This window comes from Galleria mellonella, unplaced genomic scaffold, assembly GCF_026898425.1.
Source record: "Galleria mellonella isolate WM207_F2 unplaced genomic scaffold, CSIRO_AGI_GalMel_v1 utg312, whole genome shotgun sequence".
Taxonomy (NCBI): Eukaryota; Metazoa; Arthropoda; class Insecta; order Lepidoptera; family Pyralidae; genus Galleria; species Galleria mellonella.
This window is the reverse complement of record NW_026442074.1, coordinates 8,174,223-8,192,366: the sequence shown is the minus strand read 5'-3', so window position 1 is coordinate 8,192,366 and position 18,144 is coordinate 8,174,223. Positions and strand designations below refer to the sequence as shown.

Below are 18,144 nucleotides of genomic sequence, written 5' to 3'. Positions count from 1 at the left end.
GTTTGTTTACATAAATCTCAGAACGTAGTAGTCTCATTGACTGAAGGTAAAAACATGTAACACAATCGAAGAAGCTTTTAACAATATTTATTTTAAACATTATTAAGAAGTGTTTTTTTTTTAGTTTGCTCTACATTAAAAAATTTATATAATATGAAAATTTGGTTAACTGAGACTTCTTATCTGAGACTTCTTTTGTAATACTTTTTATTAACGTTTTAATTTTTTGAGACATCATGTCTTACTTCGCCTGACTTCTCAGATTTATCATCATTCTTTTAATAATTTTTTGAGCTTTCTATTCCTGCTTCACTTTCATTGTCGTTTACTTTTTTATCTTCACTATCAGAAACTTCTACATTGTCATATTCAGCAACTAGATCATTTTTTATCTCATTAGGTTTTTCTTCATTAATTTCTTGGGACATATTTGATTTTATTTCAATTGTCTCTTCTTCTTTCTTTAGATAATATGTACCGTTATGATTTTTATTATCGTTTTCTTTATTAAATGTATGATCATGTAAAGCATCTTTACATGAATCCAATAGATCACCTACTTTTCTTCTATTGCATTCATGACCAAAGATTATACGTAGTTTCATTTTATCTAACTGAGAAAGTTCATCCGAGGGACTTATAATCAGGCCGGACACCTGGAAATTAAAATCTTTTGTAACTGCAAGTTGATACCGACTTTTCGATTTCTAAATACAGTCTAGCTAACCCGATTGGGATTTCATACTAAAAAGATATAAAAAAGCCCTTATAGTACGCCCCACCAGCGCATATCAATAGCGCAGACGGAATTATATTAACTAAATTTCATTATCATTCATAAAAAAACTCCTTATGTTGCGATTTTATCTGTCCATCCGTCTGTCTATTACAGCGCTATATCTCAGCAGTTGCTGAATAAATGCTATGCTATTAATCTGAACTTGTTTTATATATGTTATTTTTACCTTACATATTGCAATAGAAATAATTAAAAAATATTTTTAATTTCTTTGCTAGAGGGATACTCAAAATTTCAATGTGGGCTTAATGGTTCAAGTGAAATATTACAAAAAATGCTTCATTTATATAGTCAAAAGTAATTTTTATTTACTGTTATACTATATAGTTTTTGACTTATGAAAAAATCTATATCTGAAATTTCTAAAGCTAAAAATCTAAAAGAATATTACAAGAAAAGTAAAACGATGTTTCTAACTAACATAATTTTTAAGAATTTATAAAAAAACTTCCAAAAACAAACTTAATTTTCAGGTCGGATTTCTAGACCCAGACACGACTAAAATATGGATTTTTAATTAAAATAACAATAATTTTTTTTATTGTCACTTTATAATGAGAAGGTCATTTTATATCATAATATCATTAAATACATATTTTCAATCCTTCAATTCCTTTTTAGTACTATATTTACTCAATAGGTGGAATTATTAAAATTTAGGTCACAAATGGTATAAAAAGTCTTTGTAATGTATTTAGATTGCGATATGATGTTCTGTTCTTTCAAGGAAATGTAAATATTGTTATATTTTTAAACCTCTACTCATGTACCGATTAAGTTTTGCATGTAATGATAATTACAACCTTTTAACACGTTCACGTTCGCCTTATAGTGGATAAATACTTCTATTTTTCTAGGCGTTTCGGTTTATTTTTGAAGCAACTACGAATAAATAACGTATTTAGATAATAATCTCATATACATATAATACAAATATTTTTTTGTATCAAAAGAAAACTTTTTAGAGGCTATTTCGTGTACGGAACCCTCAGCGAGTGAATTCAACACACAGTTGACCATTTTTTTTTTATATACGGTACACGGATCAACTTCCTATTACTATTATAACGCAAAAGTTTGTGATGAATGGATGTTTGTAATTCTTTTATTTATTTATTTATTATGCAAATTATTATGCAAAAACTACTAGATTTCATTCAAATTTGGTACACGAATATATTATATACTAACTTAATAATTAGGATACCCTATATACTGATTACGCGGGATACAACTAGTATACAATAAAATTTAACATTTTATCTTTCACTCTCTCTCTCTTTCATTCTGCAATATTAATATTAACTAGCCATTGTTATGAAAAGTATGTATTTATATACATACTAAAACATATTTACCAAAGGTGTAATCGTTGGATGTCCGTTATTGCTGTAAGCTCGATCATGAAAATGCATTATACTCAACGGATCGTACTCAACAGAATATTTAGAAGATGCCTCATTATTTTGTATGCGGAAGAGAGGACGATATTCTGAAAAAAAAAAATTAATTAATGTCTTAATAATCTTGTTAATGTTTTTTTTTTGGGAATTGAATAAGGCCAAGACTAAGCTTCGAGTGATTCAGATTGATCCTTGTAATTATTAATGTCGGCTTTACACACGTTTTAAAATTTAAGAATGCCCGACTTGAAACTACGCGTTTCGCGACTGTGAACATGAGCAGCACAACGCGACATAAATATATACAAAAACAGTATGATTCGTCATTATCATCATTATATAAGCCATTAACTGCCCACTGCTGAATCTAGACCTCCCCTATAAGGGGAATTTTGCCAGTAGCTGGCAACTGCAGTTAGGCTTTTGATAATATCTTAAAAAGGAAGCTGCTGCAGGTCCCTCATTCATTAACTTCCCTCAGTCGCGTCTTAAGACACCCACGGCTAAAGACAGGGTAGCCCATTCTATACCTGGACCACATAGTATGTCTCACGATAGTTTTATAATAGGCTGATTATGTAAAGAGATCAGAAGAGTCTACGAAATCAATATTTACATATTGATTATTAATTGATATAGTAGTAGACCTACATAATCACAAGGGTATGACTCTTTTCTGTTTTCTGATGATGATGTTGCTTTCTACCATTCTAAGTTATGTCTAAGTTACATCTAGGTATCGAATGCCAGGTCCACCTGGTCCGATATCATACATCGGATTCTTAAAAACCATTACTTCTTTCGATGTCGTCCACACTGGGTGCACGCCTCATAGATCTCATAACATGACTCGGCGCCCCTTTCGGACCTCGACGCCCTTGAATCTTGGCACCCATGGTCACCGTCCGATCACGCCATGACCTAAAGTCAGTACTTTAGCCAATTCGACTTCTATCCATTATCTTAACAATGCCGGTTGCATTCTGGAATCATTACTTGAAATATTTATATATGTAGGTATGTAATTAGTCGTTATATCTTACTTGGATGTATATTTTCCCACATTACCCGAACATACTGATCCCTTTGTGAATGTGACACTTCATCTTTAAATCCAATAGCGTGCATCAAAGAGTGCAGCAACTCTCTTCGTTGTAGGCAATCGAACCCCAGTACCCATATCTGGAAATCCAAATTATATGTTAACAAACTACAACAACTGGAAATAACAGTCATAAGCGTATTTAAGGATGGCATTTAAACAGTTTGTGAACCGTGTCTGGTGAAACGCCATGTAAATGGTCACTCTATACGAAAACTCAACCCATTCTACAGGGGTGTTATTGTTCTAATAGTGTGATTACGGAACAACAACAACCCATAAAATCTGACCTCGCAGGTCCGATCCCCAGAATGTTAAAAATAGCACACTGAAATCAAAGTGACGAAAGCAGCCGGCTATAGGATATGGAAATAGTGTATTACGGAAAATTAAAAAACACTACAAATCTATCAATAATCGTTCGCAAATAGTTCAACTATTCATACGGCGGTATCTTCACCAAATACACGTGAAGGCACATTAAAAATGTATATTTTCATAATAAACAGTAAGAGAATATGATGTATTTCTAAGCGGGAAAATTGTATTAATAATAACAAATTGGAGAATATATTTTTTATAGAATATAATGAAATTCATTTTTATTAGTGGCCAGTTATATTTACTATTTTATATTTCACAGGATACTTGGTCAAGAGAATATAAATTTGTGGAAAATAAAAATATCCTAGCACCTTAATCAGTGCCCACATTAGAATTATCTGGTGCCAACTCCAGGACCCGAGGGGATCTTCTAATTATGCGCAAAGATATACATATATGATATACATATATATATATGTTTGTGAACTAAACTGCTAAGACTTAAAATGTTAACAAAGGATGCAAACTGTGCATAGTCTAATATGTAATTGGGAACAAATTGAAATTCATTCAAACTAATATATATCAAGGGATTTTTTAATAATTTAGCAAAAGCCATTGTTTTCAAGAAGAACATCGCTGCATGTCCCTCGACCATTAAATTCCCTTAGTCGCCTCTTACAACACCCACGGAAAAAAAAAGAAATGGCCTATTTTATGCCGGGACCACACTTTTATGACCACACGTTAAATGAAATTAAAACTTACGACAGCACCAGATCCTTTGTCTTGATACCGTGGTTCATGAATACATTCTCTCTTCTTCTCTGGATTAGTAATATGAATCCAAGATGAAGCGTTGGTCGGTTTTACAGTTAATGGTTTAAACCTTACACAAGAAGCTTCTTCCAAAATGTCCATAGCCGCTCTTACACGGTACCCTATTAAATAATCTAAAAACAAATATGGTAAATCACTATCATACTTTTTTTTATAAGACTTTTTTTCAACACAGGGGGCAAACGAGCATGCGGCTCACCTGATGGTAAGTGAGTACCGCCGCCCATGATCACCCACGACACCAAGGGCATTACAGGTGTGCTGTCGGCCTTTTAAAAAGGAATATGCTCTGTTGTCGTATCGGTTCGGAAATACTGCTGCTGGAAGTTGATTCCAAAGAGTGGTTGTTGCGTGGAAAAGTGTCTTGAAAAACGCACAATAGAAGACCGCCACTCGTCCAGATAGTTGGGACGAAATTTTAATTTATGGCGGGTTGTATCGATTTGAAATAAAAACAAGGTAACTGATGTAAATTGTAATTACAGCCTATAAACACGAATAGCGCCATAGGTATCACCTATGACACTCATGACTCTCATGCATTGCCGTTCCTAGTAGTACACTTCTGTCTATAAATAGAACTTATTTCGTCATCATATCAGCCATTATTTGTCCACTGCTGAACATAAGGCTTCCCCATAAATTGGGAGATATTGTCAATAGTTGCCATGCTTAGCAGGCGGGTGATTTATCGCAGTTAGGCTTTGTTGATGTTTTGAGAGGGACGCTGCTGTCCCTTTTTTTTTTTTTTTTTTTTTTTTTTTTTTTTTTTTTTTTTTTTTTTTTTTTTTTTTTTTTTTTTTTTTTTTTTTTTTTTGGGGAAATCCTCATGGAGACCCACACACCCCGCGGGAGGAATGTGGATACTGCCGGACTCTTACCGACTAAAACCACCACGTGTTCCTCGGCTACGACTAACGGCAGCGTTGCTGCGGTTCCGGTTTATTACTACTCCGCAACAACGCCAACGTCGTTGCTCAACCCCATTCCACGAAGGGGGAGCCCGCCTCTAGGAGCCTAACTCCCAGTCCATCTCTGAAGAAGACGTGCCGAAACAAGAGCACGTTTCCCGACTCAGAGGCCTTTTCATTATAGTGCATCGGACACCCCCGTGTTCAGCGCTTAAGGCCCCTCTTGAGAGGACTGACTGCGATTTCGCTGTCGGCCCCGTTTTCTTCGGAGTGGATTTGAAGTTGGATCCGACTCCCGGTCCCGTTCCTCAGCCTGACGCTGCTGTCCCTCCCTCAACCCTTAAGTTCCCTTAGTCGCCTTTTACCACACCCACGGGAAAGAAAGAACTGACCCATTCTATGCCTGGATCACACCGCTTTAGAACTTAGAAATTATCATTATATATAAAAAGATCATAATTCTAATTACAGTCACAGTACCCATGTATTTAGTCACTGTTTAGTTTCTTGCGGATTCTTCTCAGCAGATAACAATATTCCAAACCCAGGAGAACAATCATAAAACAATTACGAATCAAAAAAGCTTGTAAATTGAATAAATAATTGAATAAAGATTATTTTTATTTATATAGACATATTCTAATAATTTAATTGCCATATTCTACCTTCAAATTGAAACACAACCGTACAAGCACGGCTGTATTACTTATAAATCGACCGGCATTTGACAAATTTAGAAAATATCCAAAAATTAGCTTTCTACTTTGAGATTTACATTATGATCCTTGAATAATGTTGTTCAGTATCATTTACACCATCATTTGGTTTTGTATACCGCTTGAGATTAACCTGTATTTTGTTATAAACTTACCATAACTTTTAGTATCAAAATAGTAAGGTATGTTTCCCATTGGCCAATGTAATGTTTCCTCTTGGGCGATATTTATCTTTTGTCCTGTAAAAAATTATTTAATCTACCGAATTATTATTTATGTTATCATATATTTCTATAGTTCTTTATACTGTTATTAATAAAATTTTAACTAAACGATTAGGGCAACCGAAACAATATTTTTAGAAATTTTGTCTGTCTGCAAAAACTATTACATCGAATAAGATACTGTTTTCATAGTTGAATTCTTGAAAATCTAACTTAAAATCTGGTGTATGCTAGAAGTGGTCTACTTCATTGATTATCCTAATTTTGAAACGATGTATACGAAGAAGCTGGCAATAAACTAGTCATAAATACCTATATGAATCACTAGTTGTAAATCACGGTTTTAGGCGTATAAAAGGAATAAAATCTATACTCCAGAACGCACTCTATTATATGTTAATAATATACGAAATTTTATTAAATCCGTTTAGCCGTTTATCATATGGTAGTACAAACTTCGAATTGAAAAAAGAAAGATTAAATTTAAGTAAGAACATTCAGTGATTTTGAGATTTGAGAGAGGTGAAATGGGATTTTTACTAATGGGAGTCTTATAGCTCCATTGCTAGCAATATACCCTATCAGATTTACCTCCACGCGGTTCCTCCTGGGAACTATTGTGGTTAATTCTTTTGGAATTCGTCACAATGGGCTAACTGACCTGCTTTCATTCTCACCTATCATCCCTTACTGGTGCCCCGGTAGCGTATGACGATAAAGCAGGCGGGGTTACCATTCTATGTTCACTCATTAAAAAAGACACATTTGAGATATCCTGAACGATTACATAACAATTTGAGACTCATTATTCGACGTATGTTTTGGATAACTAGTAGAAAAGAAAATTTTAAACTGTAATATTATAATATAAATAATAATATAAATGCTTGAAGAGGTAACAAATGACTAAATTCACTTTCGCATTAAAATTTATCTAAGTAATATTTGTAGTACTATTACTTATACTGTGTTAATGTATAATGGGATGTTTAAGCATGATTAACTAATTCAAATTTGCAGTATGATGATTCAAGCATGATTAAAAATTCAATCTAAACGTTCATATTATATAATAGAGACTATAAAAATAAATAAAACGATGATTCAGCACGACAATACGTAGGACATACTTACTTAATCTGTCGATTGAAATAGCGCAAATCTTATCTAGGAAGGGGATTATGAAACTCAAAAGTATCGACCACATTGTGCCTTTATTTCGTTTATACTTATTTATTTTAACAATACGTATAAAAATATAAATACATAGACAATAAAATTTTGCAAACACAATTTGCTATTTGTGGTGCAATAAAAATTACGATATAACTCTAGGTTTGTAAACTAAAAAAGCGATTTTCTTTCAATAATGCTGCCTGGTAGGTAGACGGCTACAATACATTCGTATTTTCGGCTTAATTTTTTTCTATTTTATTCAATCCTTCTTCTTATCACTTAGATATTTTACACATAATCAAGTGCAAAACAAGCAAAATTATATATGGGTCGGTTATAGACAATACATGGTAAGTTTTATAAAAGTTTTATAATATATCGTCCTCGTAGAGTGTCTCTACATGGACGATATAAAACGGACTTGTTTTAAATTGGTTGGAAGCCATAGTAAAAACTCATATGCAATAAACTCTTCCTTTCGTAACTATACGGATAGATACATTATTTGTACTACTTGATAATACCTGAATTTAACTGAAATAAGGATTTAAATTACTACGATTTGTATATCTGTATATAAAGTATCCAATGTATTAAGTTAAGATATAACCTACCTACATACAAAATTTTACCCAAATGCGTTTTTGCGTGAAAGAGTAACAAATATCCAGTCATCCATCAAGATGAGTGAATATCCAGCCTTGCAAACTTTCATCATCATTATTGTCATCTTATTAGGGTGTTTTGCCAATAGTTGCCACGCTTGGATTGCCAAACAAACTTTTACATTTATAATATTATAATAGCATCATCATTTCTACCGTTAATTATCCACAGCTGAACATAAGCCTCCCCGTAGACTTCCATAAGAAAATCACCTGCATCAATTGACTTCCTGCAATACTTTTGAAGCCGTCGCTTCATCTAATGGATGATCATCTGTATCTTATAATAAATACCAAAAAAAATATTTTCATCCAGCTTAAATCCTGAAAGACAAATTCATTAGAATCCTAAGTATATATTGATGTTTGCCATAGACACAGAATAGAATCTTTTAGAATCATCGCTTCAATATTTTATCTATGCTATTTAGAAATATTCAATAAATGAAAACGAAAACAAACTAGTGTATTTGGACCAATAATAGAAACACACGAAAATATTATTCAGTTTTATTAGCCTTTCAGAAAGAAGGTAGGTTACATAAAACCAAAGATTTTGGCATAAAACTTAAACTGAAATATATATAAGATTATTTCTATTATAATATTGATTATTTCAATAAAATTCTTATTCATAGTAAAATATAAGATAGATTATTTAGATAGAATTATATTTATTTGTAATTTATTACTACCTATTATATTTTAATTACTATGTAAAAAAAAACGCAAATCAATCGTTATTAATTGATATAGGTACATACAATTTTCAATTATTTTGAAAATTAATACTGATTTGTAAAATATTTGCTCTTCTGTCATTTCCGGGTAGATACAATAAACAAGGTTGAAAAAAATGCGTTTAACCCGCTCATTAATTAAAAAATATTTAATAGTACTACGTAACATTTTTTTTTTACAAATAAAAAACGTTCGTAAATGTTAATACATTGTTAACTATTATATATGGTATAGAGAATAAGGGAACCGCAAAACCAAACCATAAAATAAAGTAATACTAACCAAACACAGACGGTCTGGGGGGAAGGGATTGTTAGTAATGGAAAGGTTAGTCCTCATATAAAGTTGCTATCAATAGATTAGATCGACCTCCATGCGGTTCCCCCTGGAAACTATTGTGACTTGATTTCGTCACGATAGACTAACTGACCTGCCGGGGGGAAAAGGGATTGTTAAGAATGAGACCTAACTGCCCCATTATTAGTAATACACCCTATCAGGTCGACCTTCACGTGGTTCCCCCTGGAAACCATCGTGGTTAATTCTAGTGCAATTTGTCTTGATGGGCTAACTGACCTACTTTCAGCATCACATATCATCCCTCACTGGGTCCCCGCCAGCGTATACCGATAGCGCAGGCGGGGTGACCATGCCATTTTCACCCATTAAAAAAAAACACAGACAGTCTGACTTACTGTAGAATTTGTGTATATATTGTATTTGAAATGTACAATACAAATAACATTTATAAATTTTTATTAGGTAGGTGTTTTAAATCCTTACTAATATTATAACTGTAAAAATGAGTTTTTTTTTTATGGGTGATAATGGAATGGTAACCCCCTCGCGCTATAGGTATACGCTGGCGGGGCACCAGTGAGAGATGATAGGTGAGGATGAAGCAGGTCAGTTAGCTCATCGTGACGAATTCAACAAGAATGTTCACGATAGTTTCCAGGGGGAACCACGTATAGGTCGACCTAATAGGGCATATTGCTAGCAATGGGGCTGTCAAACTCAATTGCTAACAATCCCTTTCCCCTGTAAAAGTGAGTTTGTTTGTTTATTACCTGTTAGCACCTTAACAACTAAACTAATTATTATGGAATTTAATGTACACATACTACATAGAATGGATAAAAATTTTACCGCGGTCACGCGAACAAAGTCATGGGTAAAAGCTAGTTTCTTTTAAATGTAAATGAAAACATACGCATTCAGCCAGTGACATTGATAGTTAAATGACAGCACAGCAGTAATTGTATATATATACAGGTACTTAACCGGTTAGCGGTTAAATTATTTTATGGTAAATTTAAGTATACGAATTGTGAAATATTACGAAAAAATCTCTTTTCATTTACTTCAATTGTGATTAACTACGTACTTGTAAATAAATTGTTCAATTTCAAATTCTCAGATGCTGACAATGCAGTGGCTCTTTTTCGTACTTATTGTTTTAATTGCACCTTCCGTTTATGAAGCTTCGAATGCTGCAACCGGTTCAGTTGGACTAGACGAGCTTTCATTTGATAAAGTTATTAATAAATTCGAAGCTTCACTGGTGAAATTCGATGTCGCGTTCCCGTATGGCGACAAACACGATGCTTTCGTGGCACTCGCGAAGGATGCAAAAGATTTGGACGATCTTCTGATCGCGGAAGTAGGAGTAAAGGATTATGGTGAAAAGGATAATGAAGAACTGGCGAGTAAGTACAGCGCCACAAAAGATAATTTTCCTGTCGTGAAACTGTTTATTAAAGGTAGGAAGGAACCCATATCCTTTGATGAAAGTAAAGGCTTCACTAGTGATGAATTAAGGAGGTTTATTAGAGAGAAGACAGGGATGTACCTGAGCCTACCAGGATGTGTAAAAGAACTAGATAAATTTGCTCAAAAATTTATGAAGGCCAATGTTGATGATAGAAAGAAGTTATTGAAGGACACTGAAGATATCCAAAAGAAATTGTCAAGCAAGGTAATGTTTCCTGTTATAATGAATTATTATTTTCATTTAATCACTGGACATTTATCCAAGATACAATGAATTGACATATTCTCACAGTGTAATCACTGCTGGAACTAGGTAAATTACTAAAATTTACTGTATTTTATTTATTATTAGTTAGAAAACCAATACAATAGACTATTTCTAGGTGATGTATAGATAAAATATATACCGGTTTTTAAGTTAGACCTTTAGGAACATCCTACTGAAAATCACCTTCAATTTGGTGCACTAACTTTTGTGTGATACTAGAACAAAACACATATATACAAAATTTCTAAAATTAACTTTTGACTTGTATTGCTCTTGCTAAAACCTCTTACATCAAATCGCCTTTCATATACAGACATTGTCCAGTTACAATTTTGTTACATTAGTAAGATAATATTTTTTGCAGGATGCTGCATCTGGAAAAATTTATAAAACAATAATGGAAAAGATCTTAGAAAAAGGTGATGATTTTATCAACACAGAGAGTGAACGAGTGAAGAAAATCCTCAACAGCAAAGTATCAGAGGAGAAGAAAAAAGAACTTGGAATCCGCACTAATATATTGCAAACATTCCAACTAGCCACAAATATTAAAAATGAAAATGATGAACTGTGATGAAGAACAAGACAGTTCCTCATTAAAAAGTTTTAAATTCATATCTGCTTATCACTGATATGTAAAAAAGTAACTTTTGACAACTTTGATTTTGTCAACCTGAGAAGTGCTGAATAAAGTAGTTTAAATATTTCAACATTCCATTTTCTATCATTCTAGACATATCTTAAGGTGTTTACGATGACATGATATAACCAAATATGGCCATGGCTAACTGTGTTGCCAAGCCACCATAGTTTGTAAATTTTAATATATATATTCTTTATTGCTCTTGTGAATTACATAGATAGGACAGTTATAAATATTGTAAGCAAGGTTGGACTTACGTCTGAATATCTTCCAATATTTATTCATTGTGCACAATTAGGGTTTTATTTTTTCAACTTGCTGCTGAATTAATGAATTTTAATTTTGATATTTAAGTTTTTTTATAATTAAACTGTGATGGACATATGTTTGTGAGAATAGATTGCACAAATGCACTGAATGTATGCAAATAAAGTGTGATAAAATTTCTTGTTTCATTTGACATTTGGGGAGAAAATAGAAATATAATACACTAAACAACCTGAAAATCCTTATATACAGCACATGGGTCTGTTCTGTGACAAAAAAAAACTAAGTATTTCTAAGTTTACCTTTCCTTCCTTTTATCACAAATATGGTGACATTTATGCTGGCACAGTATTTTCTTTTTACACTAAACTCCCAAACTTAAGCTCGCACTTTGTCTTATAGGAAAAATAAAAAAGCATTTTTTCCAATACATCTATTTTAATGGCTTAATCATTGTTTAAAAACAATTTTGTCACTCAATTGGACCACATTTTTTCACATAAAAAACCGGAATGTTAAACTGATAGTTGTCATAGGTATACTTGTATTTTCAATTACAGATAAAAATGTTTCCATCCATGCCCTAATTGATTTACTGCCACAGCAGCAGACCAACACTACCATTTCCATAAAGCATTCTAACTCACATCAATTTGGCTTCTAACTAATTACTTCTCGATATATGTATATGAAGATTTATAATTCACAATTTTGTAGCATTACTCCTGCAAAATATTTATCTTGAAATCTGAATATTACATTTATTACTATCTTGTTCTAATTATATTTTTCACAAAAAAAATATGAGAACTAATACTGCAAATGTACAAACACATAGCCATATGCTAGAATGTTGTCCTTTATTAAATTGAAGAGAGATCGGTGTTGTTTTCAATTTAATAAAAAATACATATAGTTTTTTCAATTAAACATTCGACAATTGCCATATTATTACAAGTATTTCGAAAGTGAAACTATAAATACATCGCCATCATTTCAATGATTTATTTATTATAATAATCTTCAACATAAATGAATCTGTTGATTGATATTCATTTCAACATATCCAGATATGAATGTTGAATAAAATTTTATATAGGGTATTTATATGTAATTATATGAAAATTAAAATACATAACGTCTTTCTGAATTAAATTCAATATAAAACCCCATATAAAATCATTTAAGTTATTTCCATTGCACCATTTTAAGTTACAATAAGTGACAATATTTAATTGTAGTTTGTTGATCCTTCTCAAATTTCAGTTTTTATACTTATAAATTTCTATTTGGTGTTTGGATCATTTAAAAGTTATTGTCAGTACAATATAATATAATTACTCCATGCTTTGGATGACACTTCCTTAATTGTACAATTAATGAGACCTAAAAACTTGACACCTAGGGTAGCCATGAATTCGTATATTCAGTGCAATAAAAAATTTGTTATTACCATTTGGTGCAAAACAAACAACCCACACAACGATATCCACCATTCCTAATTACCTAAACTAGACTTAAGACTTATTCGAGTGATGTACAGCAGGAATATCAAATCCGAACGAATTACAGTCAGCTCTGTTCATAACTAAAATTTAAAAGCAAATCCTAAATGACATGTAACATACAGCACAGAAAATTATAAAAACCTTTATTATTACAATAATTATCTCAATCTTATACATCCATTAAGAATATGAATGTATTTATTTAGTCTACCAACTGTTAATTTTTGTTACGTTGTACTTTATTTTTGGCTATAAATATTTTTAGTAGGTACTATTTGGAACACAACTTCTTTTTGATGAAGAGCTTATACATCATTCCCAGAAAGTAAGGGGTTTTTTTATTTTATTATTATTAAAGTATTATCAGCTGCATAATGAATTAGTTAGACAAACTTATAGTTAGTGACAGTTATATAAATAAGATCACTATTTTTTTATATAAAAAATTAGATTGCTTTAGTTGATTCAGGGATAAAATGGATTGGGTGTCTCAAAAGAAAGGTGACATTTGTTTTGGTTATTACGTGAACGCAACTATTCTGAGGGGTGCGGGGGGTATGTTATTCGGTAGCCTAGCTTCTGGGAATTTAGTCGCTATGGAGCGTTTCTTGAGAGTGGACCGTGCGTTGTGCGTACGCGAGTTTTACAAAAACGGTAATTCAGCGACTGTAGCGCGTATTAAATTTTGCAATATTCGACATATAAATGACGCGCCAAGCCCTAAACTCATTGATAAATGGGTCAAAAAGTTTGAAGAGACCGGTTCAACGCTAGAAAAATTAAAACCCGGACATCCAAGGTCTTCGAAAACGGTCGAAAACATAGACAGTGTTTCTCAATCTGTTCGTGACAATCCAGACCTTTCAATTCGGAAGCGTGCTGATGCTTTAAACGTGCATAGATCATCGTTATTCCGTATTTTGCACAAAGATTTAAAGCTGCACCCCTACAAAATTCAATTAATGCAAGAATTAAAGCCTCAGGATGCTGGGCAGAGCCTCGACTTCCTAAATCAGATGATTAAGCGCTTTTCAATGTTTACCAACATATTCTTTTCGGATGAAGCTAATTTCCATCTCCATGGAATGTAAACAAACAAAATTGCCGATACTGGAGTGCAAGTAATCCAAAACACAAACATCAGAAACCCCTACATTCGCGTAAAGTGACAGTATGGGCTGCAATGTCGGCGCTTACTTTTTGAAGATGAAAGCGGACGCACAGTTACAGTGAACTCGGAGCGTTATGTGGAGATGTTAGACAACTTCTTCGTGCCTAAACTGCAAAACTTTCCTGGTTATAACCAAAGAACATGGTTCCAGCAGGACGGAGCAACTTCACACACGTCCAACAGGTCTTTACCACGAGTTCGTGAAATTTTTCCTGGCAAATTGATATCCAGGAGAGGTGACATAAATTGGCCTCCACAAAGTACCGATTTAACCCTTATAGACTTTTTCCTGTGGGGTTACGTCATATCTAAAGTTTATGCCAACAAACCGACTTCCTTGACACAATTAAAAGAAAATATCCATCACGAAATGGCAACCATCACGGAGAATACATGCCGAGCCATCATAGACATTTTAAGATCTTGAATAAAAGAATGTCGTGAACACAACGGTTTACATTTGGACAATATCATTTTTTAAGAAATAAATTCCCAAAAACTGTATTTTAATATGTAATAAACATTTTTTTAATAAACTCCTTTTTAATTTTTTATGGATTTTTTAAATGTGAACTTTCTTTTGAGTCACCTTGTATTAATCATGATAGATTACAAAGAAATAGCTGCAATATATTCTTACAATGTGGTTGACAAATTAATAATTGGTAGACTTGAATAGTCAATATAATATCTTAAATTCCAACTACATTTTTTAAAAAGTTACAAAATAATAAGGAAGTAGATATTTAGATTGATTTAAAAGATATGAATAATAATTAAGACATTATGTGTAAAAGTAAATAGATGCTTTTTACTATTATAAGCTGACAAATCATATAATATTTGAGAAACCAATACAGCTCTTTTATTTATTCTGTGATGACAGAATAAAGTCAACATTTCAATTTCAATAAAAAGCATCTAACAATATTGTAAAAACAAAATAAATTGTCCCCTAATGTTTGCAAGTTTTACATGTATTCAGTAATTAACTACTAGCTGTAAAATAATAAAAACATTAAAAATATCTTCTTTAGGACATAAGAATGTTAAAAATCATTTGTAGAAAAATACTACACATTACAGCTTGGCCTCTTATGCAGATCTTTACAATAACATTCATTCCGATTTTTCACTTTCCACCTTGAGTTCTTTAAGTTTTAAAACAACACCTTCAGAGTCTGTCTCCTCAGGCTTGTCTCCTTTGTCAGGAGACTTTTCACCAACCTTGGGTTCTGGTGTATCAGTATCTTCACTCCTGGTAATGCTACTCTCATCATCTGAAAATTGGTCTTGGGTGTATAGACTACATTTCGTTCTTACAATCTCCTGTGCCTCAGCAAATTTTGTTTTCCATAATTCGGCATCTGAAAATAGTAGTGTTTTTTAAAATATGTTAAATAATGGATTCCATGGATCTAAATAAGTTAGTCAGTACATTGATATAAAATATCTAAAAAAAAATTATAGATGTTCTAAAAACCATTTAAAAAATTATGTATTACATGAAAGCTGACATTGTATTTGTCATTTTACTTACACTTAAGTTTAAATTATTTAAAAAATTCTAATTACCATTTTGCTTTAAAATATCATATTACTCGTGGCAAATTTTCAACTAACACAATCTCATAAATATATAATAATCTCATAGATACTGAATCATGTTTAACCTTTATAAATACTATTTATTACATATAATTTATTACTATTTAATAAATAGCAATAAATTACATGTAATGAACTTGGCCACAGAAACAAATTATATATCTCTATAAATAAAAAAAATATACACACACCTGAATTTTTTTTTTTTTTATAGTACAAACTGACCATATTTTAAAATTATTAAATGTTGAAACTTAATAGCACTACTTACTCTGTGGATTGCCAAACTTAATAGCAAGAAGTTCTTGTTTGCAGGTCTCATCTGCATAATCTGCAAACACTGACCAGTTAAACGCTTTGTCCGAACCACAGTGAACATTCATCCTAATATCTGGTGTGATGAAGTGGTTCGCACATACTTTCAGTGTTTTGTCTCTTCTCATTACCACCCGGACAGTATTGTTAATTCTATGACGCAACAACTTAATGTCACCCGTGCCACGTTCCTTAAAAAATTAAAATATTTGAAATTAAAACAAAAAATCACTATTTATATATAATTAAACCAACATTTAATTAATTTATTTTAAACATTATTTATTTGATATAAATTCAGATTTACTATGATATCTACATATATATTATTATTATTATAAAAAAAAAATATATTATTATTGTAATATAATTAATAGTATTATTGCAAGTAAATATAAGAGTACAATTAATGTAAATAATTTTCAATAACAGACACTCAGATTTTAAAATGATTATTGGATTTTATATTTTTCTTATAATTGTTAAAGCGGTCACAAGTACATACCAAATTCTGTATTAACAATTAACAAAAAAAAATTTATGAAGTAAATGTCTATAATTAAAATAAAGTTAATTTTATTAGTGTATAGGTTAATATATAAAGTGGTCAAAAATCTCTTGACATCAGAGGGGTGAAGGAATGGGCAATATATGGCCACCACCGCTTCAAAAGTCTGAAGGGTCTTTTGCCCTACTAATTTATTAGTTAGAATTTTTTTGAACCTTTTTTTAAATCTTTTTTGCATTGCCAAAGGTCATAGTGTGAAATACATCTCACCCACAATATGTGTATTGCCTCAACATTAAGCAGCATACTCACATCAAAATAAGGAAATTCAATGAACATACTATGTTTGTCATTTCTGAAAATTTATTGCCATTTTGTGAAATGCAAGCAGCGGTTCACAATTCAAAACAAGATGCTGCAACATAGGCAATGTACCCTGAAAGTCTACTGGATGAAGATCCCAACAATTGTTGGAATTTAATAAACATAGTATATTTGCTAATCTCTTGTGTTTCTATTATAAACACTGATAAAAAAATAACATTATTTTTAGTATTATCTAGATTTAGAAATGATTAAACTTTTTCTTTGTTATGATGCATTAAGTAACCTCTATCTTTTTGTACACACATGACTATATTATATGCATTTAATACCTTCCATTCGTGATCACCCGTATCGTATCTATAAAGCCTAGCACGTATCTTCACGAGCTCTTCTTCGTCTTCCTCATTAGTTTGTACCTCAACAAGGGGCAACGACACGATAGGCTCGAAGTGAGGGTCGTGTTCTGGAGTCTCCGCTTCAGCGCCTTCGCTTTCACTATTGCGCCTCACACTTTCTTCTGTCTATATACAAAAATATAAGATACAACATTAATTTCAGCGAGCGTAAAGTTAAGAACCATTGTAATAAAGATCCACTATTAATTCACAAAGTCAAGCCACTATAAATAAAATAAATATTAAAAACATTACCGGCGAAGACATCTTTAGAATTATCTGCTACAATGTTTTAAGAAAATAATTGAAAAAAGTTTTTCTAATAAATTTCGAATTAGACTTATGAAGTTAATTATAAAATTATTAAATTCAGTTACAAATCGAATGAATTTGAATGATTATTTGAATGATTATGTTTTATTTTAATGTAGTAGTAGTATTAAATTATTCGCAATGGAGA

The 18,144-nt window shown here is 31.9% G+C and overlaps 3 protein-coding genes across 5 annotated transcripts; 1 reads left to right on the top strand and 2 right to left on the bottom strand.

The window, feature by feature from the left end:
* Window positions 1-71: 71 nt before the first annotated feature.
* On the bottom strand, window positions 72-7,595 carry LOC116412878 (seminal metalloprotease 1-like). Of its 2 annotated transcripts, none has more exons than XM_052896125.1 (6): window positions 7,454-7,595; window positions 6,251-6,334; window positions 4,397-4,581; window positions 3,246-3,384; window positions 2,158-2,291; window positions 72-656 (listed from the first exon to the last, which is right to left on the bottom strand). In XM_052896125.1, the coding sequence occupies exons 1-6, from the start codon at window positions 7,524-7,526 to the stop codon at window positions 279-281; spliced, it is 993 nt and encodes a 330-aa protein (XP_052752085.1). In that variant the 5' UTR covers window positions 7,527-7,595; the 3' UTR covers window positions 72-278. The 2 variants fall into 2 exon arrangements, with proteins under 2 accessions (XP_052752085.1, XP_052752086.1); XM_052896126.1 differs by having other exon boundaries at window positions 6,251-6,353; window positions 7,454-7,533.
* A 2,515-nt stretch (window positions 7,596-10,110) lies between these two features.
* On the top strand, window positions 10,111-12,028 carry LOC113515061 (protein windbeutel). Of its 2 annotated transcripts, none has more exons than XM_026899196.3 (3): window positions 10,111-10,210; window positions 10,322-10,879; window positions 11,307-12,028. In XM_026899196.3, the coding sequence occupies exons 1-3, from the start codon at window positions 10,208-10,210 to the stop codon at window positions 11,514-11,516; spliced, it is 771 nt and encodes a 256-aa protein (XP_026754997.2). In that variant the 5' UTR covers window positions 10,111-10,207; the 3' UTR covers window positions 11,517-12,028. The 2 variants fall into 2 exon arrangements, with proteins under 2 accessions (XP_026754997.2, XP_026755000.2); XM_026899199.3 differs by having other exon boundaries at window positions 10,158-10,176.
* A 3,338-nt stretch (window positions 12,029-15,366) lies between these two features.
* Window positions 15,367-18,125, bottom strand: LOC113515047 (ran-specific GTPase-activating protein-like). The gene is made up of 4 exons (XM_026899179.3): window positions 17,940-18,125; window positions 17,619-17,810; window positions 16,411-16,645; window positions 15,367-15,898 (listed from the first exon to the last, which is right to left on the bottom strand). Exons 1-4 carry the CDS (start codon window positions 17,949-17,951, stop codon window positions 15,651-15,653), a joined length of 687 nt encoding a protein of 228 aa, XP_026754980.1. The 5' UTR covers window positions 17,952-18,125; the 3' UTR covers window positions 15,367-15,650.
* Between the last annotated feature and the right edge of the window lie 19 nt (window positions 18,126-18,144).

Coding starts and splice junctions, on each gene's coding strand:
- LOC116412878 (XM_052896125.1), bottom strand. CDS start 7,526: ATGTGGTCGATACTTTTGAGTTTCATAATCCCCTTCCTAGATAAGATT. Junction 6,335..7,453: donor TATTTCAATCGACAGATTAA/GTAAGTATGTCC, acceptor AATTTTTTACAG/GACAAAAGATAAATATCGCC. Junction 2,292..3,245: donor GTGGGAAAATATACATCCAA/GTAAGATATAAC, acceptor TTTTTTTTTCAG/AATATCGTCCTCTCTTCCGC.
- LOC113515061 (XM_026899196.3), top strand. Junction 10,880..11,306: donor AAAAGAAATTGTCAAGCAAG/GTAATGTTTCCT, acceptor TATTTTTTGCAG/GATGCTGCATCTGGAAAAAT.
- LOC113515047 (XM_026899179.3), bottom strand. Junction 16,646..17,618: donor CGGGTGATCACGAATGGAAG/GTATTAAATGCA, acceptor TAATTTTTTAAG/GAACGTGGCACGGGTGACAT. Junction 15,899..16,410: donor TAAGTTTGGCAATCCACAGA/GTAAGTAGTGCT, acceptor TACTATTTTCAG/ATGCCGAATTATGGAAAACA.